Raw genomic sequence first — 26,482 nt, 5'->3', positions numbered from 1 at the left:
GAGCTCCTGGTCACCACATTCTGTGAAGGATGTGATTATACTTGAGAGGGAGCAGAGGAGATTTCCCAGGATGCTGCCTGGGATGGAGGGTCAGCTATGAGGAAAGATTGGAAAGGTTGGGATTGTTTTCCTTGGAGCATTGAAGGTTGAGAGGGAGCTGATAGAGAGGTATAAGAGAGTGGTGGGGGCATGGAATGCGCTGCCTGTGGGAGTGGTAGAGTCAGAATCTTTGATGACCTTTAAGCGGCAATTGGATAGGTACATGGATGGGTGCTTAAGCTAGGACAAATGTTCGGCACAACATCGTGGGCCGAAGGGCCTGTTCTGTGCTGTATTGTTCTATGTTCTATGTTCTAAGATAATTGTTGGCAGTGATACGTTGCATAGGAAGGCACTTTATACAAGAGTAAAGGACTCAATAACCAGGGACAGAGATTGAAGGTAACACAGACATGGACACATAGAAACATGGAGCAGGAACAGGCCATTCGGTCCTTTGAGTCTTGTGTGTCATTCAGTATGATCATGGCTGACCCTCTCTCTCAATGCTATGTTCCTGCTTTCTCCCCATTCCGTTCATGCTGTTAAAATGCAAAACAACTCTTTTTTTTCTTATATTCACTTCCTTATCCTCCACAGCCGTTTGTGGTAGAGAATTCATCAGGTTGACCATCCTCTGAGTGAAGAAATGTTTCCTCATCTCAGTCCTAAATGGTCTACCCCCTATCCCCCTGGTTCCAGACTCCCCAACCAGGGGAAACCTCCTCCCTGCCCGGGCCTGTTAGAATTTTATATGTTTCAATCAGATCCCGTCTCATCCTTCTAAACTCGAGTGAGTCCAGGCCCAGTTGAGTTGCAGAGTGAGAGGAGAGTTGAGAAGAAATGTTTTCATCCAGAGGGTGGTGGGAGTCTGGAACTCACTGCCTGAAAGGCTGGTTGTGTCTCGTGACATTGGAGCAGTGTTTAGATATTCCCTTGTGTTGCTGTAACCTCCAGGGTAATGGGCCAAGAGCTGGAGGATGGGATTAGTGTCATCAGATCTTTGTTTACTAGCACAAACACAATGGGCTAATTGGCCTCATTCAGTACTGTTCACATCAATCACTCTCTGAGACAAAGAGAGAGGGAGAAGAGGAAGTGTGAGGGGCTGACGTTGCTCTCTCTGCCTGATGCCATTTACATACTGAGGAACACCCAGTCAGACTCTCACAGGCTGCAGCTTTATAAAGCAGAGCCCAGTGAAGGGAGAGTTTATCAGGAACCAGGCACAGGGACAGGAGCACACCATGATTTCACACATCCAGCTGATCTGGCCCCTGGCATTCTGTGTTGCAGGTACAAATCTCTCTCCTTCCACCTTGAATCTTTAGCTGTTCTCCATTTCACTCCAATTCCACTGACTTGTGATTGAAGGAAAAATGCTGAAACCAGAGGAATGCTCAGTGTCTCCAACAATCTCTCATTTGACCGGCTCTTTCTGTGACAGTTCTGACTTCACTGTGTTTCTCTCTGACCCCTCAGGTATCAGTGGGGACATCACCATGACCCAGTCTCCCCCAGTGCTGTCAGTGGGACTGGGCCAGACCACAACCATCACCTGTACGGCCAGTCAATCTGTTAGCAATGAGCTTTCCTGGTACCAGCAGCGAGAAGGTCAGAAACCCTCTCTCCTGATCTATGCTGCAACAACTCGATTCACTGGAGTCTCCAATCGATTCACCGGCAGTGGATCAGGGACCAGTTTCACCCTGAAAATCAGCAACGTTCAGAATGAGGATGTCGCTGACTATTACTGTCAGCAGGATTACAGCTGGCCTTCACATTGATACAGAGCCGTACAAAAACCTCAAAGCACACAGCACCACCTCCTGTACTGACACATCCACAGTTATATAAAATGCATAATAATGGACACACAGTCCCACCGCCTGAACTGACATATCCCACAGTTAGATCTAAATGAAACTGAACAAATTACCCCATGCTGGGATGGTCACTGTCCATGACACACTCCAGTCCCTGTGGTGTCTCAACGCTCACTGAAGGCCTCAAGTTTCCCTCTTCCACTCCATGGCCACATGTGAAGAACAGCTGCAAGATTTAACAACGAAAAATAAAGTTCACAACCCAGAGGCAGAGACAGAAAGACACAAAAAGAGGGTGAGAGTGATCGACAGACTGGGAGATAGGCAGAGGGTGAGAGTGACAGAGGGAAGCAGAGAGCTGAGGTTTTTGTACAGCCTCTGCACTGGGAGCTCTCACTGTGGCTTACGTTCGGTAAAGGAACCAAGCTCAGACTGAGTAAGTAAACCTCAATCCTCCCTTAATAACCCTTTCAATACTGAAACTTTCTAAAACACAAATGCTGAATTGCTGCAGGTGTTAGTGGGGAGCTGCAGTGAATGAAATGGTTGATTGAACATAGAATATAGAAGAATACAGCGCAGTACAGGCCCTTCGGCCCTCGATGTTGCGCCGATCCAAGCCCACCTAACCTACACTAGCCCACTATCCTCCATATGCCTATCCAATGCTGCTTAAATGCCCATAATGAGGGAGACTCCACCACTGCTACTGGCAGGGCATTCCATGAACTCACGATTGAGGAGCACTTTGTCTAACAGGGTGTCCAGCTGTATTTCTGTCATCCTATTGCCCCCTTTAAGTGGCAAGATATAAGTCAGTCAGTTTTACTCACCGTGTGGAGGAGCTCTGTCCATTTGCAGCCTGTGGTCCCATTCCTGCAGCATGGAGTGAAATCAGTGAGTAGCCTCCTGCCAGTCTCAGTGTGACGGACACGGGCAGAGTTTGATGTGAGCTCTGGCTCCCTGTCTCAGTCTCTGATCTCACTGACCTCAGCAGCAGCAGCAGCAGCAGCAGCACAGTGAGACACCGAGCTCCCACCTCCCCCAGCTTTAACTCTGCTCAATCACACAATCACAGAATTGTTACAGTGCACACAGAGGACGTTCAGCCCATCCTGTCTGGACCGGCTCTCCGAATGAGCAATTGACTGAGTGTCATTCTCCTGCCTTCTCCCTGTCACCCTGCACATTGTTCCTTTTCAAATAACAGTCTCATGCCCTTCGGAATGTTTCAATTGAAGCTGCCTCCACCACACTCTCAGGCAGTGCATTCCACACCTTAACCACTCACTGGCTGAAAATGTTTTTCCCTCATCTCACTTTTGCTTCTTTTACCAATTATTTTCAATCCATGGCCTCTCCCCCTCAATTCTTTCTCACTTGGGAACATTTTCTCCTGGTTTACTCTGTTCAGACCCCTCCTGATTTTGAATTTCTCGATCAAATCTCCTCTCTGCCTTCTCTTCTCTGAGGAAGACAGTCCCAACTTCTTCAGTCTATCTTCATAACTAACATCCCTCATCCTCAATGGGTCAGATAGCCCACTCCTGCTCCTATTTCTAATGTTCTTATTATCTTATCTTCCTATGTGAGAGACACACATCAGATTTCCACTAAACACTCTGTGGCTGTACCTTCCCAGTCTTATTCCCAACACTCCGTGCAGTCCCTTACACAGTGACCCTGATTTAGAATTTATTACTCTCTCTCCCTCACTCTGAAACTGGGTCAGAAGTTCTATTCCTTATTCTGGTGCTATGTATCTCTCCCAGGATTCTGTGCACCTCTGTGTTCCTCTCTGGTATTACCTCCTGGATCCCACAGCCCAGCCAAGTTAGTTTAAACCCTCTTCAGAAGTACTAGTAAATCACCCCAAAGGAACTCAGTCCCAGGTCTGTTCAGGAGCAACCCGTCTGGTCTGTACATGTCCATCTCCCCCCAAAGCCAGTCCCAATGTTAAAATAATCGAAAACCCTTCCTCCTGGACTGTCTTTTCAGTTCCACAGTCACCTGTGCTATCCTCCTCTTTCTATTCTCACTTGTGTCACTGGGGGTAATCTTGGAGATTCCTACTTTTGAGCTCCTGCTGCTAATTCCCTCTGGAACTCCCTAAATTCTGACTGGAGGACCACATCCCTTTTCTCCCTCTGTCACTGGGACCGATGTGGACCACCACTGCTGCCTGTTCCCCCTCTCCCCTCAGGGTGCTCTGCAGCTGCTCAGAGACATCCTTGTCCCTGGCACCAGGGAGACAACACACCATCCTGGATTCCCATCTGCAGCTGCACAAACACCTATCAATTGCCCTCCGTCTCGAATCTCCTCTCACTATCGCTCTTCCAGTCTTCCTTGTTCCCCCCCTCTGTACAGCTGAGACCCCCCGTGGTGCCATGGACTTGTCTCTGGCTGCACTCCCCAGATGAACCATCATTCTGAAGAGGATTCCAAACTGAATCCTGGTTGGAGAGTGGGATGCACTCACGGGATTCCTGTACTAGCTGCCTGATCCTTTTGGACTGTCTGCTGCTCTCCCATTCCCTCTCTCCCTGCATACTCTGAAGCTGCAGAGTGACCACATCTAGAAACGTGCTCTCCACGGAGCTCTCAGCCTCACGGACACTCCGCACTGACACCAGCTGCTGGTCAAGCTCCAAAACCCAGAGTTCCAACTACAGTCACTGACCACACTTCCTGTGCTCATGGTATTCCAGGAAGCAGGACAAGCAGTTCCCTCATGTAACCTGATGCTCACCCTCACCACTCCCTGATTATCTTTTGTCAAAGTTCGTTTGAGAAACAGCGACAGCAGGGCTCACAATCCAGTACTTTCAATGTCCATAGAATCATAGAATTCCTACAGTATGGAAACAGGCCATTTGGTCTAACAAGTCCACACTGACCCTCCGAACAGTAAACCACCCAGACCCATTCCCCTACCTTTTTAACCTACATTTACACCTGACTAATGTACCTAACCTACACTATAGGCAATTTAGCATGTCCAATTCACCGAACCTGCACAGCTTTGGACTGTGGGAGGAAACCCATGCAGTCACAGGGAGAATGTGCAAACTCCACACAGACAGTCGCCCTAGGCTAGAATCAAACCTGGGTCCATAGCGCTGTGAAGCAGCAGGGCTAACCACTAAGTGACCGTACTTCCAGTTTTCCAGGGTTTCAAGGAACCTCTACATAAACCCAAAATACTTAAGATTTAGGAGCAGAATTGGGCCAGTCAGAATAGAGTCTGCTCTGCCATTTGATCTTGTGTGATGTGTTCCTCAACCCCATTCTCCTTTTAACTTTTGATCTCCTTACTGATCAAGAACATATCTGTCTCTGTTTTAAATACTCTCAACACCGTGGCCTCCATAGACCTCTGTGATAATGAGTTCCGCAGATTCACCACCCTGTGGCTGAAGAAATGCCTCCTTATCTCAGTTCTGACGGATCATTCTTCACTCTGAGGCTGTGCCTTCGGGCCCTAGTTTCTTCTACTCGTGGAAACAACTTCTCCATGTTCTCCAGGCCTCTCAATATTCTGTAGTTTCAATAAGATTCCCCCCTCATCTTTCTAAACACAATTGTATACAGATCTAGAATCCTCAACCACTCTTTATATGACACCCCCTTCATTCCCAGGATCATTCTTATTCTTTCTCACATTTTCCTCTGGACCCTCTCCAATGACAGCACATCGTTCCTTAATAAGGAGCCCAAAATTCCAAATGTGGTCTGATCAGAGACTTATACAAACTCAGCAGTACACCTCTGACGTTAAAGTTAATGCTAACATTGTAATTGCCTTTCAAACTGCCAATGGTGAACCTGCACATTAACCTTCAGAGAAACCTGAGCAAGGACTCCCAATTCTCTTTGTGCTTCAGATTTCTGAAATCTTTCCTCACTTAGAAAACAGTCTGTGCCTCTATTCTTCCCACCAAAGTATCTAGCCTCACAAGTTCCCACACTGCACTCCACCTGCTACTTCTTTGCACATTCTCCTAGCCTGACTAAGTCCTTCTGCAATCTCCCCCACTTCCTCAACTCCACCTGTCCTTTCACCAATTTTTGTGTCATCTACAAACATATGAACAATATCTTCACTTCCTTATCCAGATTGTTAATAGATAATGTGAATAGCTATGGTCCCAACACAGATCCCTGCGGATCACCACAAAGCACCAACTGCCATCCAGAAAAAATCCCTTTGTCCCTACTCTCGCCTTTGTGCCGGTCAGCCAATCCTCTACCCACCGCAGTGCCTTGCTCCTGACCACATGGGCTCTGATTTGACTTAGCATTCTCCTTTATTGTACCCTGTCAAAGGCCTTGTGGAAATCCAAATGGATCACATCCATTGGCTCATCTTTGTCTAACTCACTTGTTACCTCCTCAAAGATTTCTAACAGATTTGTCAGGCATGCCTCCCTTTGATGAAGCTGTGCTGACTCAGCCCAATTTTACCAGGCTGCAATTTTACCAGGCTTAAGGGTGAGATTCCAAATACCTGCAATCTCACCCTTAAGCAGACCTCTAAAATCTTACTAATGACCGAGGTCAGGCTAACCAGCTTATAATGTCCCATCTCTGCCTCCCTCCTTTCTTAAACAGTGATGTTACATTCACTATTTTCCAGTCTTCTGGGACCACCCCTGACTCCAGTGATTTCTGAAAGATCACAGCCAATGGCCCTACAATTACCTTAGCTATCTCCATCAGAACTCTGGGGTGTAGTCCATCGGGTCTGAATGATTTATCCACCTTCAGACCTTTCAGCTGCCTCAACCCCTCCACCTTAGTGATGCCCTCTCCACTCACTTCTGCTCCCAACTCTCTTGAAGGTCAGGTGTGCTGACTGATATTTTAGTATCATGGTTAGCCACAGGTGAGGTCCCAGAAGACTGGAGGATAGCGAAGACTGTGCCATTGTGCAAAACAAAAGCCTGGGAATTATAAGCTTAACATTTGTGGTGGGTAAGTTGTTTGATAAGATAAGATACACATGCATTTGGAAAGAGTGGATTTGATTAGAGGTTGTCAGCATGACTTTGCAAGTGGGAGAATATGCCTCACAAATTTGTTAAGGTACTTTGATGAATTGACCAGGAAGGTTGATGAGGGCAGGATGGTAGATGTGGCCTATATGGATTTCAGTGAGGCCTTTGATAAGGTTCCACATGGTAGGCTGTTGTGGAAGGTTAGATTGAATGGAATCCAAGGTGACCTGGCAAATTGGATACATGATTGGCTTGATGGTAGAAACCACAGGGTAATAGGGGAAGGATGCTTATTGTACTGGAGGCCTGTGACTAGTGGAGTGCCTCGGGGTCAGTGCTGGGCCCATTACTGTTTGTTATCTATATCAATGTTTTGGATGAGAATGTACAAGGCATGGTTAGTGAGTTTGCTGATGACACTCAAATAAGCAGCATCGTGGACAATGTGGATATTTATCAGAAATTGCAGCAGGACCTTGCTCAGCTGGGGAAGTGGGCCGAGAAATGACAAATAGAGTTTAATACAGATAAATGTGAGGTCTCGTATTTTGGAAATTTAAAGCAAGGTAGGAGTTTCATGGTGAATGATAGGACCTTAAGGAATATAGTGGAACAGAGGGACCTTAGAATTCAGGTAAGCAGTTCTCTGGAAATGGAGTCACAGTAAATAGAGCAGAGAAGAGACCTTTTTCTGCAGTGCCCTTCATCAGTCAGGGCATTGACTACAGACATTGGGAAGTTATGTTGCAGTTATACAGGACATTGGTGAAGCCACACTTGGGTATTGTGTTCAGTTTTGGTCACCTTGTTACAGGAAGGATGTTATTAAACTGGAAAGAGTACAGAAGAAATTTGCAAGGATGTTGCCAGGATTCACTGGTTTGGGTTAAAAGGAGAGTACTTTTTTCTTTAGAGTGTAGGAGACTGAGGGAGGACCTCATAAGATCATGAGAGGCATGGATAGGGTGAATTCACTCAGTCTTTTCGAATATGGACGAGAGCGCATCAGTTTAAGGTTAGAGGGGAAAGAATAAAAGGGAACCTGAGGGGCAACCTTTTTACACAGAGGGTTGTTCACATATGGAATGAGCTGCCAGTGGAAGTGGTTGAGGTGGGTACATTAATAACATTTAAAAGGCATTTGGACAAATACAGCAAAGGAAAGGATTCAGAAGGATATGGGCCAAGTGCAGGATTAGCGTAAATGGACATTTTGGTTGGCATGGACCAGTTTGGTCCAAATGATCTGTCTCCATGCTGTAGGACTCTATGACATTGTTATGGACCAGGCCAGACCCTTCGAAACATTTTGAGAACGCAGCCCAGACCTTACCTTTTTGAATTGTGTTAAGCAAATGTAACCTGGATATTCCAGGATTGATACAACTGGCCAAACCACTCAGCTTGAAGGTAAAGAGAATTTATTCACACACAATCAAAAGAAAACAGACTTTAGAATAACTTAACTATTTGAAAACCCAACTGACGAGAAAATGTAACTTGACAAAGAGCTGTTCCAATTTGCTGCAACAGCCTCGGCAAAAAGGTAAATATAAACACAGGGGTTCTTACAGGAGAGGAATTTCAGACAGAGTCCACTGGAAAATGTTGAATTGGGGAACCTTTCTCACCAGCAGCTTTCTTTATCCAGGAGCTTCCAACCGACTGTCTGTCAAAAACAGCAAACTGGAAGAACTGGTCACTCTCATTTTATTGGACAAGTGTTTAATATAAAACCTAAAAGCCTTTTCCCTGACTGCTGCCTTAGGCAGTATCTGTTAGCCATGAGCAAAGTACCTAACCCAGACAAATTGGAACCTCTGCCTTTACAACCCCTCTTGAAAAAAAATCCAAGAACAACTTAACCTTGTGAAATGAGCAGCATTGTCACACCACTGTGAAAGCTGGTTTAAAGCATCGATGCACTTCTTCCACCATTTCTTTGTTCCCCATTACTACTTCTGCCTTTTCCAGTGGTACAATTTCTATTATTGACTCCCTCTTGCCTTTCATATATCTAAAGAAAATCTCTTGCAATATTCTTTTATGCTACTAGCTCGCTTACCCTTATATTGTATTTACACACCCACCCTTACTTTTTTTCAGTTACTCTCTGCTGTTTTTAAAGGCTTCCCAATCCTCTGGCTTCCCAATAATCTCCGCCACATTGCATGTTTTTTCTCATCAGCCATGGTTGTCTTGGACTCCACTCAGTATCTTTCTTCTTCCTTGGGTTGGATTCCTGCTCTGCCTCCCAAATTACCCCCAGAAACTCCTGCCATTGCTGCTCCATTCTCTCTTATGCTCAGCTTCCCTTCTTATCAACTCTGGCCAGCTCCTCCCTCATGTCTTTGTAGTTTCTTTAAGTTAATCGCATTACCGGTACAACTGACTCCAGATTCTCTGTCACAAACTGCAGGGTGAATTCTGTCATATTATGGTCAATGCCCGCAAGGGATTCCTTCACCCTAAGTTCCCTAATCAGGTCTGCTTCATTACACATCACCCAATCCAGAATTGCCTGTTCCATAGTGAACTTTACCACAAGCTACTCCAAAAACCATCTCGTAGACATTCCATTAATCCCTTCCCTTGACATCCCCAAACAACTTAATTTTCCAGTCTACCTACATATTGAAGTCCCTAATGACTATTATAGCAGGACCTTTATTACATCCTTCTCTATCTCCTGATTTATTTTCTTCCTCATATCCTGACAACTGCTGGGGGGGAGCTGTGCAAAGTTCTCATCATACTCTTTCTCCCTTGCGACTCCTCAACTCTACCCACACAGATTGAATGCATTCCACCTCTAAATCCCTTCTTGTGATTGATCTTATTTCATTTCTTACCAAGAAGGTAACCCCACCCCCATCTGCCCATCAGCATGTCCTGTCAATCGGATGTGCATCCTTGAATATTTCATTCCCAGCCCTCAACCCCTTACAGCCACATCTCTGTGATACTCAAAACATCATACCTGCCAATTCCAATCTGCGCTATAAGCTCATTTACCTCATTTCGGATACTCCCTGCATTCAGGTACAACACCCTCAGTCCTGCATTGACTGCCCTCCTTTTCATAGTTGTCCCCTTATGCACTATGCCTAAAATTAATTTTCTGACCCTTTCCATAATCTATGTCCTATTAATTATTCTGGGAACTTTATTAACCTCTCCTGAGCCCTGCGTCACTTTAATGATTTTAAAGTCCTTGGGAACCTCAATCTGTGGCATCACTCTGTCTACCTTATTCCAAATGCTTCATGCGTTATCATACAAAGACTTTAAGTTATTTCTACTGTCAAGTTCCCCTGCACTTCTGTATTGCCTTATTACAATATGACATTCACAAATTCTGATCCTTCCTTTTATTTTCTGGCAACAATCAAACCTATCACTAACCACGAATCCCACCTTCTCCTGTGCCTTTCATTTTCTCACGTTCTGTGCGAGTGAACCCATTTGCTTTCTCTTTGGGTTGACTTCAGGTCAATATTCATCCCTGAAACATCACTGAACATGCTCATAATCTCATTTACGATTGTGCGATATTGCTATGTACAAATTATGTTTTCTGCATTAAACAGTGACCAGCGTTCAGACAAGTCCCTCACTCTCTGTAAATGCTTTGGGAGAGCCTGACATACAAGTCTCTCTTTTGATGCACTGGGAGCCTTTCAGATATCAGAGGTGCCATTCCATGGCCCTATTAGACAGACAGCAGGACTGTTTCCCCTGGTGTCCTGGTCAATATTGATTCCCTAATTAGCATCACTAAAAACCTGATCCTCGATTCATTGTCACTCAGCTCTCTGGGATCTTGCTGAGCACAGTCTGGTGGAAAGAGCCACTGCGACATCCTTAGGTGGAGGCAGGTGCAACATAAATGCAAGTCTTTCTTTGAGGTTGGAGTCTCCTGAACCTGACCCTTGCCCATCGGATGCACGCTTCCATCTTCCAGGGAACATGGGATCATTAAGAGCAATGACACTGTCTGATCCCAAGACACTGAGACTCTTTGCAGCCTCACCCTTGACTTTACCCCAGTGCTGAGCTGGAAGATTTGAAACAAAATCTAGAACCTTCTACATGGACACCCAACGTGACTCCTTCCTGCAGTGTGCTGATCCAACTCTGCTCCAGTGTTCTTAGATAAAGTTCTCCCGAGCTGTGAGTGATCGGAGGTTTGTTAAAGAGGTGTCGAGCTCCATCCCACATACCAGCTCTTGCTCCATAGCTCTGGAGGCTTTGGTGTTCCAAGTGAATATCCAAGTGTTTTTTCAATGTGATGAGGGTTTCTGCCACTCTCACTCTTTCAGCTAGTGAGGTCCTGATCCCACCAGCCACTGGGTGAAAACAATTACTCCTCAACTCCCTTCTAACCCTGCCCCCAATTCATTTCAATCTCTTCCCATGGTTATTGCCCTCTGTGCTGATGGAAATCAGTCCTTCCTACCCACTCGATCCAGACCCCTCATCATTTTATACACCTCAATCAAATCTCCCCTCAGCCTCCTGTGTTCCAAAGAAACCATTCCTAGCCAAACCAATCATTCCTCAAAGCTAATACTCCTCATTCCTGACAAAATCCTCCACTGTCCCCATCTCTAGGGGGATCACATCCTTCCTGCAATGTGGTGACCAGATCTGCACACAGTTCTCTCTCTATGCTCTAACTGGGCTTCATTTGAGTCCATAAGTCACACGACACCAGATTATAGACCAACAGGCTTATTTCAAATCACAAGCTTTCAGAGCACTGTTCCTTCAGCACTGAAGTCGCTTCACCTGAAGAAGGAGCAGCATTTCAAAACCTCGTGATTTTAAATTAACCTGTTGGACTCTAACCTGGTTTTATGTGACTCCTGAACATGTCCACCCCATTCGACACCAGAGCCTCCACATCATATCGATAGTTTCACATCTTTGCTGAGACTCTCTCTTTGGGAGTGCCACTCTTACTCTTTTGGGAAAAGATTCTGAATGATCTCTGTCTCTGTCTCATCCTTGGAGACCTCCCACTGCCCTGTCACTGATCCCCCATCAAGTCGATGGTTCCAGTACTCTTTTATCAAATTACCACACAGTTTGGTAAAATAGGTTGTTCCCAAATGAAAACATTTACACTTGCTCCATGCTTCTCCATTTCCATCCTTATTCTCAATCTCACGGAGTTCCGATCACAGTCACTAAAATGCTCCCACATTGATAGCCCTTCCAGGTGCCCACATTCATTCCTTAAATGATGGTCCAGGGCTGTCCGTTCTCTTTCTGCTGCTTCACCATCACCTTCTCAGGGACAGTTAGGGATGGGCAGCAACTGGCTCTGCCAGTGCCGTACACGTGCCAAAAAGCAATTTTTAAAATGCCAGAGCTTTTGTCAGGTATGCTAGGTACTGGATACAAATGTTCAAATGTTTTACCAGTTACTGTTCAGAGAGTTGATGTACCTTCAAAAGGCAGGGATTAAAATTGTTTCTCTTGTCTTTCAGGCCGTGAGAACTCTCAGCCCAAGCTGACCCTGCTGCCCCCCTCCCCAGAGCAGGTCAATGCCAAGGGCACTGCCACCCTGGTGTGCCTTGCCAATCACTTCTATCCCGATGAACTGGAGGTGCAGTGGAAGAAGGACGGTGCAGTCATTTCGGACGGGGTTCAGACCAGCAACTACCTGCGAGCTTTGGACAGCACCTACAGTGTCAGCAGCCTGCTGACCCTCTCTGGGTCTGACTGGGAGTCCAACGCTCGCTTCTCCTGTGCCCTCACCCACGTGACCCTCCCCTCTCCCCTCAGCAAGAGCATCAGGAGATCAGAGTGCGTGTAGAGTGTTCAAGACAGTCCACAGAGGAGACACAACTTTAACTAGAACAGGGCTGAGCTGGCAGGGCAAAGGTCATTGTCAGCACTGAATTTCAACTCTCTTCCTTCTCAGGACTGGCTTGGAGACACTTCTGAGCTTCAGGGGTTAAGGCAGGTCATTGGGATAGTGTAGAGAAAACCTTGCTCTTTATCTAGCCCCATGCTTTCCCTGACCTGGATGTGTTTGATGGGGACAGTGTTAACTTGCGATGTCAAGTAAAACCTCTCGAAGATGCTAAAGACTGTCAGCTATGCAAAAACAATGTGAACCTCAGAAGTCTCTATTTCAGTAAAACAGATCTCCTTCCTGCTCAGCTGCCAGTTCCAATTTAAGGTTTTGTCACTGTTTAAAGGGACAGGATTCTCATGTTATTGAGAAAATCTCCACAAGTGTTTTCCTCAAGCTCCATTATGGCTGTGAATTTGTGCAGCTTCCTCTGTCTGGGCTGTTAATTGCAGTCTGTTTTCTGTCAATGTCAGACTGGAAAAGGGAATAAAGATGAAGAAGATTCAGTCTCTGTCTCGTGAGTGCTTTGGAAATGGCCACAGCTGAGTCCTCAGGGATAGGTGTATGAAGTGAAAAGCCCCACCCCACAGGTATGGAGCAGGAGGAGGAGAATAGAGGGGGCAATGGGGAACACAATAATCTGATGGGAATTCCCCTGAACACCAACACATCCTTTCAGCACAGCAAGATCCCGAGCCAAGCAGTTCAGTTCACAATTTGACCAGCAGGATCTTGCTACCCAGAATAACGATACCACAGGGTTTGCAAAGTAAATATTCCATGCAGCATTTGATTTGTATTTGGAGAGAATATGCAAAATCCACAGAGATATTCGCCTGAGGCAGGGATCGAACCCAGGTCCCTCGAACTATGAGGCAGCAGTGCTAACCACTGAGCCACCATGTCACCCACTATACTGATTTGATCCATCCCTGGTACAAAATATTCTGATGGCAATTCCCCCTTCACACCAACTCATCCATCAGGGACAGCAAGATCCTGAGCCAAGCAATTCAGATCAGGGCCACTTGGGACACTTTATTGATCAATATGATCAGCAGAATCTTGGAACTCAGAATAACAACTCCACAGGGTATGGGTAATAAATATTCCATAAATTAGACCTGGGTTTTCTTTACTCTTCAAATGAGATGGAATTGCCCCATGTATCCCTGGAGTCAGATTGAGAATGTTCAGTCTGGGACTCACCGCTGGGGAGGACAGTCAATGATAAACTGGTTCCACTTTCTGCTGTCATATTCTGTAGCCCCTGGGCCATCTCAGTGACAACCATCCAGGGCTCAGGGTGGATTCCAGAGCAGCTCATTGTCCTGACCGTTGTGTTCCTCAGTCCACACGTGGCCCCAGCAATCTCGTATCTCGTATCAGTGGGAACCATGGAGCTGAAATCTTATGCAAACAGACCCTCACACAGCGGGGAGGCTGCTGGTGGCTCAGAAACCCTTTGGATTCAGTCCCAGATTCCACCGTGGCTCTTTCATTCAAACACAGCATTAGCACACTGACACCACATTCAGAGGGCAATCCTGAGATGGGGCAAGTTTGGTTCTTGATTTCAATGTGAGGAAATGGGGGCTGGGTGTGAAATGTCCAGTCTGAAACTGGTGGGGGTACTTTATATTGAAGAATACAAACTGATGTCAGGATAAAGTCAGGTATTGATGGGAGTGAGGAATATCTCAGTGATCTGTCTCCAGAATCAACAGACTACACACATCCTTCTGTCAGACCCTGAAGGCTGAGAAAGCAGCTCATCGACATCCAATATTTCTCCAATCTTCCCAGAAAAGGTGAAATATTCTCTGTCTGAGTGATTCCCTGGAACAGGGCATTTTAAAAAGGGCTTTGGGAAGGGAACCATTGACTCTCAATGACAAAGCCAATGGAAGGATGTGGAGCTGGCACTGTGAAATGTTAGGGCACAGAGGATGACACCAGAAGCAATTCAATGTTGTCACTCTCTCCTTTGGTAATAATTCCCTCACAATTTGCTCTCTTGTATTCGATCCACTTGTCCTTCTTGCTTTGCTTCTTTTGACTTGAGTCTGTGGGTAGTTCCATCAAAACCCAATCTCCTCACTCTCATCCTGGCCCCTGAAGAGATTGGTTAGAGAAGACTGGATTACAACAAGTGTCACAGGTATTTCATATCTTACCTCATTGAATCAAACCATTGAGCCCATTAATCTTCTAAACATATTCCAGCATTAAAGTCACATTTGTCGGTTGTAAAAGTAACGTATTTCTCTGGCTGAAAGAAGGAAGCTTCAGACTGAGAAATGAGCGAGCTTAACCCAGATCCTGAGCATTAGCAAGTGGAACTAGATTGCGGTGGGATATCTGGTCAGCTTGGAGGAGTTGAACCGAAGGTTCTGTCTCCGTGCTGTACATCTCTATGACTCTAATAGCACAACAGAACAAAGTGATATCAATTAGCACCAGTATAAATACAGGGCAGTCTATATCCTGCAGTTGGCACTCAGTGCAGCTGGCACAGAGGGGGATGCTGGGAAGTTTGGTCAATGTGGGAGTTTGGTGAACTGACTGTCACTTCAGCTGATGGGAGCCTGCACATGCACTTGGATTGAAAATAGCAAAATAATAAACAAGGGGACAGGAGTCTTTCGACCAGATCAGATGGGAAGAGCTTTGTGTAAGAAACCATATAAATAGTATGCTTAGGAAACTTCCATTAGGGAAATTCAAGAAATGAAAAGCACTGAAACATTGATCCATAGACTGAGGACAATTACTAGTTGAATGAAAGAATTGATTTCTTTCATTTGTAAGTGGGATCAGGATTTGTTCATTAAACTGAAATGATTCGGGGTAAATACATCTGTAGTGACTGTATAAAACTACAGCACCTCCCACTCAGGGGGTTTGGATTGGAAACTGGGTTGTAAGAATCCTGATACATCAGGGAGGGGCAGAGATACCTGGAGACTTTGTTCCAGATGGAAGGTGTAAGCCTCAGGACTGCGCAGTCCAATTCCATGTTAGTAAGGGGCAGGAGGGTATGACCCAAGAGGGGGTCAGATAAGGGTTTGGAGAATACAGTGGGACAGGAAAACCCCCCACTCTTCGAAACTCCAGTGAGAACAAGGCCAGCCTTTCCAATCCTTCCTCATCACTCAGCCCCCTCGTACCAGGGATCAGTCGGGTAAAACTCCTCTGAAACACTTCCAATGGATTTATATTCTTTCTGCAATTAGGAGACCAAAAGTTCATACAAACATTGAGATGTCCAGGAAGAACTGAAACATCACTTTCAGGCTTTCAGTTCCCTAATCACACCTGCTCTTACTCTTCACCAGCCTTGTTACTGTCCATCTCTCATTGTCATGTACACAGTGGCACTGAGCTGCCTTCTTGAACTGCTGCAGTCTGTGTGCTGTAGGTAGACACACAATGTCCTGAGGAAGGGAATTCCAGGATTCTGACCCAGTGAAAATGTAGGAACAGCGATATATTTCCATGTCAGACTGCTGAATGGCTTGGAGGGGAACTTGCAAAGAGCGGTGTTCCTGTGTATCTGCTACCATGTCCTTCTTGATGGAAGTGGTCATGGGTTTGGAAGGTGCTCTCTCAGGACCTTTGCTGAATCTCTGCAATGTATCTTGTAGATAGTGCACACAACTGTTACTGAGGGTCAGTGTGGAGGCAATGGATATTTGTGGATGTGGTACCAATCAAACCGACTGAAATTTAATAAACAAGATAACATAAAACAGTTTAAAATTAAATAAAATCATCAAAAGCTGTGGTGTCTTTTTAATAAAACATCACTGAATCCAAAACATTATTCCCTCCTCTCTCTAAAGCGGCTCCACCTGTTCCCTTTCTCCAGCATCTTGTTTTATTTGAGATTTGCAGTATTTTACTCTTGTATCTGTTTAATGCCATTGGGTATAAGAGAAGCATTGGTCAGCATACTGGGGAGATTTTCCCTGTGATGGTCACAAAATCCTTATATTTACATCGACCTGAGAGGGCAGTGGTTTAACCGATCATCCAGCAGATGGCGTCTTTGCCTTTGCCAGCCTCAGAATAGTGCTCCAGTGACTGGAGTGGGGCTTGAAACCTGCAGGATCAGGTGACGGTGTTATCACTGAGGCTGTCTATTCTTTTCTGGGATGTGGGAGTCACTGGCAAGACCAGCATTTGTTCTCCATCCCTAACTGCCCCGAAACTGAGTGGCTTGCTCGGCCCTTCAAATAGCAGGTAAGGGTCAGCCACATTGCTGGAGTCCTGGCAGAGTCAGACATCTACAACAGGTCTATAAGAACAAGGCCCTTTGGCCCAATGAGCCAAAGTCAGTCGAACAACCACCTCACTATCCTAATTCCATGTTCCAGCACTTGGCCCGTAGCCCTGTACACCTTGGCATTACAGCTGCACATCGAAATACTTCAATGTTATGGGAGAGCTTCTGCCTCAACCATTCTTACAGAAAGCGAGTTACAAATTACCACCACCTTCTGCACGAAAGTGTGTTTCCTCATATTTCCTCTTAATCTTCAGCCATTTCCCTTAAATCTATGCCCCCGGTCATTGATCATGAAATAACTCCACATCATCAAGTCTTTATTTAACATCAACCGCCCTTGACTGTAATGTTAGAGTTAGGCACCAGAGGCACAGGGTCCCTCACACTCAACCTGTTTGATGTCAGTAAGTAATCTCCCCGTTATATCCTTGTAAAGATTTCAGCTTTTCTTGTCAAATTCCTTTGGGATTTTTTAGATTAGATTTTAGATTAGATTACATTACAGTATGGAAACAGGCCCTTCGGCCCAACAAGTCCACACCGACCCGCCGAAGCGCAACCCACCCATACCCCTACATTTACCCCTATACCTAACACTACGGGCAATTTAGCATGGCCAATTCACCTGACCTGCACATCTTTGGACTGTGGGAGGAAACCGGAGCACCCGGAGGAAACCCACGCAGACACGGGGAGAACATGCAAACTCCACACAGTCAGTCGCCTGAGTCGGGAATTGAACCCGGGTCTCTGGCGCTGCGAGGCAGCAGTGCTAACCACTGTGCCACCGTGCCGCCCACAACGGGCACGGTGGCACAGTGGCACAGTGGTTAGCCACCGTGCCCGTTTTAATGGCACGGAATCTTCCACACACTCCCATCTCTCTTGATGCTCACCCTTGTCTGGTTAATTCTTCCCATTTCCTTCTCTTCTTTCAGTTCATTCCATTTCAGTAAAGTCTGTGATATTTCTACGGAGGATGTGTACTTGAAACCGCCATAGAGAAGCTCCTATGAAGAAGCACTTCAATAGAAGGAAGGCTGATATTTGCAGGAAGCCTGGACTGTGCTCTTGTGTACCTTTTCCAAACATTTCCATGTGATCTGTCAGCCTCCTTCAACTCTTCCCATTTCCTCCAAATCCAGTGGGTAGCCCTGGGTCCCAGCTATGTCTGCTTGTTGTTGGCTACATCAAACAACACCTCACCAGTACATGCACAGGCACCGTTCCCCAAATCTTCCGCCATTACGTGACTGCATCAGTGCTGCATCCCGCACCCAGGCTGAACTGGAGCAGTTCATTGACTTTGCTAACAACTTCCAACCTGCCCTTAAATTCACGTAGTCTATCTTGGACAAATCCTTCTCCTTTCTTGACCGCCCCATTTTCATCTCCGGTGACAGTCTAGGAACAGACATTTATTGTAAACCCACAGACTCACACAACTACCTGGACAATACCTTCTCCCAACCAGTGTCCTGCAAGAACACCGTCCCGTTTTCCCAATTCTTCCATCTCCGTCACATCTGCTCGAACGAGGAGATGCTCCACTCCCAAGTGTCACAGATGTCCACCTATTTTGAACAATGTACTTTTCCCACTTCTGCCATCCAGACAGCCCTCCACCGCACCTCCTCCATTCTCTGCTCCCCAAATCTAAACACCCCCCTCCAAAATGCAATAAAGACAGGGTCCCCTTTGTCTTCACCTTATGCCCCACCAATCTCCACATCCAACGTAGCATCCTCAAACAATTCTGCCAACTCCAGCTAGACCCCACTACCAAGAACACCTTCCCCTCCCTACCCCTCTCTGCCTTCCACAAGGACTGTTCCCTTTGCCAATCCTTGGTTTTCACCACTCTTCACACCTACCGTCTACTCCCCCAACAAAACCCTGGTACCCTCCCATGCAAACGTAAAAGATGCAAAATCTGCCGACACACCACGCCTGTCATTTCCATGCAGGACCCCAGTCCTTCCAGGTCAGACAGAGGTTCACCTGCCTCTCCTCCAACCTAGTTTGTTGTACCCAGTGCACCCGCTGTGGTCTTCTCTGCATTGGTGAGACCGAATGTAAACTAAGGGCATGTTTTGCTGAGCATCTCAGCCATGCTCACAAAGGCGGACCTGGCCTCCCAGTCACTGCCTATTTCAATTCCCCTTCCTATTCCCTCTCTGACATGACCATCCTCAGCCTCCTCCATTGCCACAAGCAATCAGACTGCAAATTGGAGGAACAAATAATTATCTTTTGCCTGGGGTAGCTTACAACCCAGAGGAATCAACATTGAGTTCTCCAATTTCAAAAAGCCTCCCTTTCCCAACTTTCGACTCCCTTTCCTGTCCCCCTCTTCCATTCTATTCCACTTACGGACCCTCCCTTCCAGCCACCCTTCCAGTCATTCCTCCCATCGACCAACCACCTCAAACCCTCTACCTGTGTTCATTATTCAATACCGACCACTCCACCATTCCCCTCCACCCACCCAAACAACTGATCCCACCTTGATTTGCAGCTCTCCCCACCCCCATTTGCAGTTCTGAAGAAGAGTTACACCTGAAATGTTGACTTCTCCACCTCCAGATTCTGCCTGACTTGTTGTGTTCTTCCAGCCTCCTGCAAGCCTCCATCCCAGCCTGATAACCATCTCGGACATTGGAAGGAAATGCCCAGGGAGCAGGTTAACGTGATGCAAAAAGCCTTTCAGCTGAAGCTTCAGTGTTTGCATTCAGTCTGGATCTTCACTTGCTCATTGCTCCCCTTTTACATGAGAATGGAGAGAGAACTCTTTTTTTAGATTAGATTAGATTATATTAGATTACATTACAGTGTGGAAACAGGCCCTTCGGCCCAACAAGTCCACACCGACCCGCCGAAGCGAAACCCACCCATACCCCTACATTTACCCCTTACCTAACACTACGGGCAATTTAGGATGGCCAATTCACCTGACCCTGCACATCTTTTGGACTGTGGGAGGAAACCGGAGCACCCGGAGGAAACCCACGCAGACACGGGGAGAATGTGCAAACTCCACACAGTCAGTCGCCTGAGGCAGGAATTGAACCCGGGTCTCAGGCGCTGTGAGGCAGCAGTGCTAACTCTTGTTGGTGCAGTGTTTTTTTTAATCGTCCCAGGATATTTAAAGCTGCGTGTGCAGTGCAATCCCCTTCACAAGACAAAATGCTGAGGTCCCAAAATCAGCAAATGAATGATGAGACAAATCTGTTTTGGTGGCATTAGATGAATTTTGAGCAGGATACCCGAGGGAGTCTCTTCAGAATGGGATCTTGTCGAGCTTCCTGAGGTGGGAGGGATTGGGGTCTGGGTGGTGCTGGTGGGGCTTTAAATGAACATCCCATACATAACATGGTGCAAGAGTTCACCGCAGCCGCAGCCTGGACTCTATGCTCTTGTTTCTGAGGTGGCTTTCAATCCAATGACCATTTTGACTCTGAAGCAGGAGCATTGCTCATGGAGCCACGGTCAGTAACAATGTAAACTGTGTAGCTCGGAAGCCTACATCTGTATTTCAGCTCAGAAGAATATCTGCTCATTCATCAAATCTATTTCTGCCCCTCTGCAGGCTGACCAGGCTGCCGGTGCCTTTCCAACACTCTCACGTTTTCCCATGTGCCACAGCCCATTTGCCTGAGGGATAGTTTACTCGGAGTCGAAAAGTGTGGTGCTGGAAAAGCACAGCAGGTCAGGCAGTTGTGCTCAGGCCGAGGACATGACCTTGTCCCTCTGTCAGATCCTCTTCGAGACACTCATGGCTCACCACCACCCTCTCCAGGACAGTTAGGGAAGGGCAACAGCAAGGATGGAGACTGGCACGCGTAGCCGCAAGTGTTGTTCTGTGCAGTTTGGGGGCCGTTTGTTCGGTCTTTGAGTGTAATTCATTTTGTGCCTGATCCCGGTGTCAATCCGAAGGACACTCCACCTTTCAGTCTGACAAACCAGGGTCACCCATGTCATGGCACTGCTTCTGGCCGAAGCTCCAGTCTTTCAAGAGATGAATTCAAGCCTCAGCAGTTTGATCATTTTAATTTTACATCATTTCTCCTGATTTCTCCTGGGATGGGGCGGGCGTTGCCTTTCCCTAATTGTCCTGGAGAGGGCGGTGATGAGCCATATAATATCTGGGAAGGGAGGCGCTGGAATCTGTACAAAAAAAGACATGAAAATCAATGTGATGTTTCGGCGAGGGAGCCCGGTCTGTGACTCCTGCCCCACTGTGACATGATCCATTTTTAATGACCCCATGATCTGGCTCAGCAAAGAACTTAGTCCAAGCAACTGGGGGTGGGCAATAATTATGAAGCTCGCCAATGATGAAGCAGAAATCATAATGAGAAGGAATAATACGTACGTTAGGGCCCGGGTGTCCTTAGAGAAGGAGCACGCGGTGTCGACCAACACCCTGGAGTTGTTCAGGGAGAGGTGGGCGCCGCAGGGAGTGGAGTGCATTATTTCCCCCTCCAACTCTATTTTGATTTAGTCCCTACCCTCCCCTTCACTGTTTTGATCACACAGCACTGCCCTTTGATGTGAAGGGCAGTGTTTGTCACTGGCCACCCGGGTGTTTTCCTATCTTCCTGGTGGTGGAAATTGAATAAAGATTCGTGCACTTTGTGTCTTTCACTGTGTCTCACACCTATACACACACACCATGGGTGCTGGGGAAAAATAAGCACTACCGCAGTTAGGCAGGAGTGTGGGGGTTAATAAAAAAAAGAAAAAAAAGGAAAAAAAAAGAAGGAATAATGCAGCTCCTTGCTGTCTGTCTTTTAGCGTCTGAGCCACCACACTCTCACCGTTCTGGGTCTCTAATCCTCTAACATTAGTTCATTAGTGTGTGGGAAGAGGTTTTATTTTGAAGTATAGGTCTCTTTTCTCCGTGACTCTCTCCTTTTCAACCCCCTACAATCCTGTCTGTCACCAGATGCTTGTGCTGACAGCCTTGTTGTGCAGAGTGAAAGCTCTCGGTGTTCTCTGAGGCCTCACTGCCTTGTGTCTATCTCCACTGCAACATAAGACAAGTGACGTGTTTCTAAAACCCTGTTAAAATTAAAAGTCAGCAAAAAAAATGACTGCAACAAGAGTTGAGTTGGTCTTGTTCAAGAAAATAATTTTCATTTTAAAATTACATTTTTGTCGGTGAGTGACAAAGGAAAGATGGAGGTCCCGGATTGCTGCAGCCTCTGCCAGAACATAGGACTTAGGAGCAGGAGCAGGCCTTTTGGGAGCTGCTCTGCCAATGAAGAAGATCACTGCTTATGGACTCACCTGCACTTTCTGCTTCCCCACCCCCTCCCATTATCCTTAATTGCCTTGTTCATCAAAAAAATCTGTCTACCGCAATCTTGAGCCAACTCCATGAGTGAACCTCCATTCCCATGTAGAGAAGAGAATTCCACAGACTGTCAACCCTCAGCAAGAAAACCCCTCCTTCCTTTTCAACGGGAGACTGCTTTGTGTTAAACCGGCCCTCCAGTTCTCGTCTGCCCTATAACAGGATCCACCTTCTCAGTATCCAGCCTGTCATGTCACCTTCAGATCAGAAACTGTTAATGAGAGAGAACAGGTTACATCAGTGAGACTTTTCCCCAGAGATGATGAACAATGTTGATGTAAATTGCTTTCTCCAGTGCCAGAGTCCAAAACAAGAGGGTTGTTAAAATTGTAATTCAGACGATTTCAGGAAAATTTCCTTCCGGCAGAGTGATGGAAATCTGGAACCCTCAATCCAAAATAAAAAGCTGTTGAGGTTGGATTTCAATGCTCATTTTCTCAGGGCAGTACGGTTTACAGGACAAAGGGAGAATGTATTCCAGGTCAGCCATGGCCTGATTAACTAGGGAACTAGGTCAAAACAACTGATTGGTCATTCCCACTGGAATCCACTGGAATGACTACTGGTGTGTTTGCGGCTAATGGAGGGAGTCATTACCCACAGTCTTCAGCAGCTGTGCAAGTCCTCCATAGTAACTAGAAAGCAGCTGTTTCACTGTGCCCGAACAATACAAAGTCAGAGGACACACAACACCAGGTTCTAGCCCAATAGATTCATTTGAAGTCACAAGCTTCCGAAGCGCTGCTCCTTCATCAGGTGTACCCCAGTCCACCATCGGCATCCCCACATTACAGAAAAATCCAAATAAACTGGGGCTCTGTGAGGATCTAACTGGCTGAATCTATACAAACGAGGAGAGAGAGAGAGAGAGAGAGTACATCTTTTGAACCAGGATACCTAATTGCACCACAATGAAAATGCTCTGCATGCTATGATATATCAAAAAGAAGTACTTTGGTGTAACTTTTGATTGTCCTCACAGTGTGCTGTTTTATTCATGAGGTGATACACGGAGAGTATGTCAGCGTTGGGTGGCAAAAAGTATATTTCCTCCTCTAGCCCCTTTCCAAAACACCCTCTCCATCTTGCTTTAATCCTTATTGACTCTTCTACAATTGTCCCTGTTCTCTCACTCAATCCCAGTCCCAGAGGAACATATGGCCAGACTTCATGACCCCACTCTGTCTTAAGTTTCATGTGTAATGTGTTGGAGCTTGGATTCCTGCCTCAGGTCTAGGTGTAGGGGCCTGTTCAACAATCTGCACATTGTCCTTTTTCTCTTTCTGAATGAACTGGATCAAGTTGCAGTAACGATCTGGCAACAAGGTGTTTTGTCTAAAATGTTCCCAGCACTGGGTACAGAACTGGCTGAGTCAGAGCAGACAGAGGGTAGTGATGGAAGGATGGATTTCAGAATGGAGGGCTGTGTCTTGTGAGGTTTCACAGGGATCAATGATGGGACCTTTGCTGTTCATGGTCTACATAAACGATTTGGATGAAAATATGGCTAGTCTAATTGATGAGTTTGTGGATGTCACAAAGATTGCTGGAGTTGCAGTTAATGATCAGATTATCAGAGGATACAGCAGGACATAGATCAATTGGATGCATGGATAGAAAATGGCAGATGAAGTTTAATCCAGATAAATGTAAAATGATGCATTTTGAAAGATGAAGCACGTGGCAGAATACCTGCACAGTGAATGGCAGAATCCTTTGGAGTATTGAAATGCAGAAGGATCTGGGCGTACATGTTCACAGATCACTGAAGGTAGCAGCACCTAAGGTAGTAAAAAAGGCCAGTGGCACGCTTGGCTACATTGGGAGGAGCACTGAGTATTAGGATAGACAAGTTATACTGCAGCTTTACTGAACTTTAGTTTGGCCACACTTGGAACATTTGCATACAGTTCTGGTCACCACATGACCAGAAGGATGTGGATGCTTTGGAGAGGGTACAGAAAAGATTTACCATGAATGCTGTCTGATATGGAGGGTTTTAGTTATGAAGGAAGGTTGGATAGACTGGATTTGTTTTCATTGGAATGCAGGAGGTTGAGGAGTACCTAATAGAAGGTTATAAAATTGTGAATGGCATGGAGAGAGTGGAAAATATGAGGCTTTTTCCCAGAGTAGAGGGGTCAGTTACTAGTGGACACAGGTTCAAGGTGTGTGTGTGTGGTGTGTGTGTGTGTGTGGGGGGGGGGGGGGGGGGGGGGTGGTGGGCTGGTGGGTGTTTAAAACAGATGTGTGAGGTAAGTATTTCACACAAACGATGGTGAGGGGCTGGAACACACTGCCAGTGGAGGTGGTGGAAGCAGACACAATAGCAGCATTCAAGAAATACCTGGATGAATACATGGATAGGAAGGGAATAGAGGGATATGAATCCTGTCGATGACGATAGTTTCAGTATAGAAGGGCAAAATGTATCAGCACAGGCTGGGAGGGCCGAAGGGCCTGTTCCTGTGCTGTATTGTTCCTTGTTCTTTGATCCCTGCTGTTGAATTGGATTCTCGGGAGCCAGCTCCGTATGAAGAGCCTGTTCTCATTCTTTTGTTGGAGTTCATGGGGCAGCTGCTGCTTCCTTGCTACGTCACTGATCAAACCAACAATGTGGGAAGACTCATGATGGAGTGGGTGGTTGTTTGAATTCTCACTTGTGATAATACAGTTTTAAATGTGTCAGTGTACTTTCCCCTCTCTCTGTGGAGGGGGTCACTGTCACTGTCCCCACCCCACCTTTTCACTCTTATAGTGATAGCACTTTTAGCATACCTTCTGTCAGTGAATGCTGTCATTCCCCCCTCCCTCCCAACCCACCCCCAACCTCCCCACTCCCTCCCTGCAAACCTCTCGGGCACTGGGTGGGGGTGAATGGAATTTTAACCTTTATTGCTGCGGGTTGGAATTTAAAAATAGAGAAATCTTGTACCAATTCTAATGGGTGTTAATGAGCCTGCACGTGCAGTGCTGTGAGAAGTTTTGGTCCCTGTATTTAAGAAAGGATGGACTGGCATTGGAAGCATCCTCCTGCTCCAATTTCTCACAGCAGAACTGGTTTGGCCCCTGCTTGCAGTAGCAGCCTCCAGCCTCTGGGTGGTGCCTTGCCCAGCCTCCCGATTCCTCTCCTTAGTCTCCTGCTGCAGCAGGTGGGGGAGGTGATATAATGGACCACTTGGTTATCCTCAATCCCTCCCCCATCTCCCAAACTCTCCAATCTGGCCTTCCCCCTCATGACTGGCAGGTGTGCCTTCAGTCTCCCAGGCCCTCAGCACAGGGAGTCCCTCCAAAAACCCCTCTCACTTCTTAGAATGAACTCTTTGTCTCTTTTTGGTCACCATCACAAACACTGTATGTCCCCACGGTGGTTGAATGGTTTAGAATGGTTACTATATTAAAGATGCTATATTAATACAAGTTGTTGTTGTTGATATTACTGACCAGGAGTTATTTATTGACAGGTTTCACCGTTATAAGAGGAAAGGGAATGACCACTGCTGTAGAGAGGTGATCATTTTTAGCCAACTGTACCACTAACACCAGCTCATCAAACGTCCTTAAAATAGTTCCTTCCAAACCCATGACCGCTTCAGTCTGGAACGACAAGGGCAGCAGATATATGGGAACACCAATCCCTGGAAGTTCCATGCAAGCCACTCACCATTCTGACTTTGAACTGTTCCTTCACTGCCACTGGGTCAAAATCCTGGAATTTCCCCTCTAAGGGCTTCATGAGTCAATCTACAGCACATGGATGCAACGGTTCAAGAAAGCAACTCAGCACCAACTTCACCAGGGCACCTAGGGATAATAATAAATTCAGTGAACCCCACATCCCATGAAGGAATTTTAAGAAGCCCATTTCCTTTGACATCTCCCTTCCACCCAGCCTAATACTCAGGCCTCATTGACTGCTTGGGTTTCACTTGCCATTCCATCCTATTCTCCACTCCGCGTCCTATCCCTGAGATCCTTGTCAATAGTTCGCTGTTATTGTGGGAGCCTGCTGAGAGTAAATGGGCTGTCACAGTTCCCACATTATAACAATGACTAGACTTTGGAAGTATTCCATTAGCTGTAAAACATCTTTGAACATCC

At 46.3% G+C, this 26,482-nt stretch overlaps 1 long non-coding RNA gene, 1 pseudogene and 1 gene segment (V, D, J or C); 1 reads left to right on the top strand and 2 right to left on the bottom strand.

The window, feature by feature from the left end:
- Positions 1-2,835, bottom strand: part of LOC148149213 (uncharacterized) — a 44,359-nt gene extending 41,524 nt beyond the window's left edge. The window contains exons 1-2 of the long non-coding RNA XR_015758225.1: positions 2,699-2,835; positions 1,979-2,091 (exon numbers count right to left, since the gene is read on the bottom strand). This is a non-coding gene — a long non-coding RNA (uncharacterized LOC148149213). The remainder of the gene's footprint in view (positions 1-1,978; positions 2,092-2,698) is intronic.
- The window catches only part of LOC148149211 (centrosome-associated protein 350-like), a 741,086-nt pseudogene that overhangs the window by 240,071 nt on the left and 474,533 nt on the right, over positions 1-26,482 (bottom strand).
- Positions 1,245-13,255, top strand: LOC122546624 (Ig kappa chain V region Mem5-like). The segment is given in 4 exon segments: positions 1,245-1,335; positions 1,522-1,817; positions 2,268-2,301; positions 12,361-13,255. Coding segments are annotated over 4 exon segments (708 nt in total).

The sequence above is a fragment of the Chiloscyllium plagiosum genome, unplaced genomic scaffold, assembly GCF_037043375.1.
Source record: "Chiloscyllium plagiosum isolate Xiang-an unplaced genomic scaffold, Cpla_swu_hap1 HiC_scaffold_9, whole genome shotgun sequence".
NCBI classification, from domain to species: domain Eukaryota; kingdom Metazoa; phylum Chordata; class Chondrichthyes; order Orectolobiformes; family Hemiscylliidae; genus Chiloscyllium; species Chiloscyllium plagiosum.
Note: the sequence above shows the minus strand (reverse complement) of the source record. Positions and strands in the feature narration are given on the sequence as shown.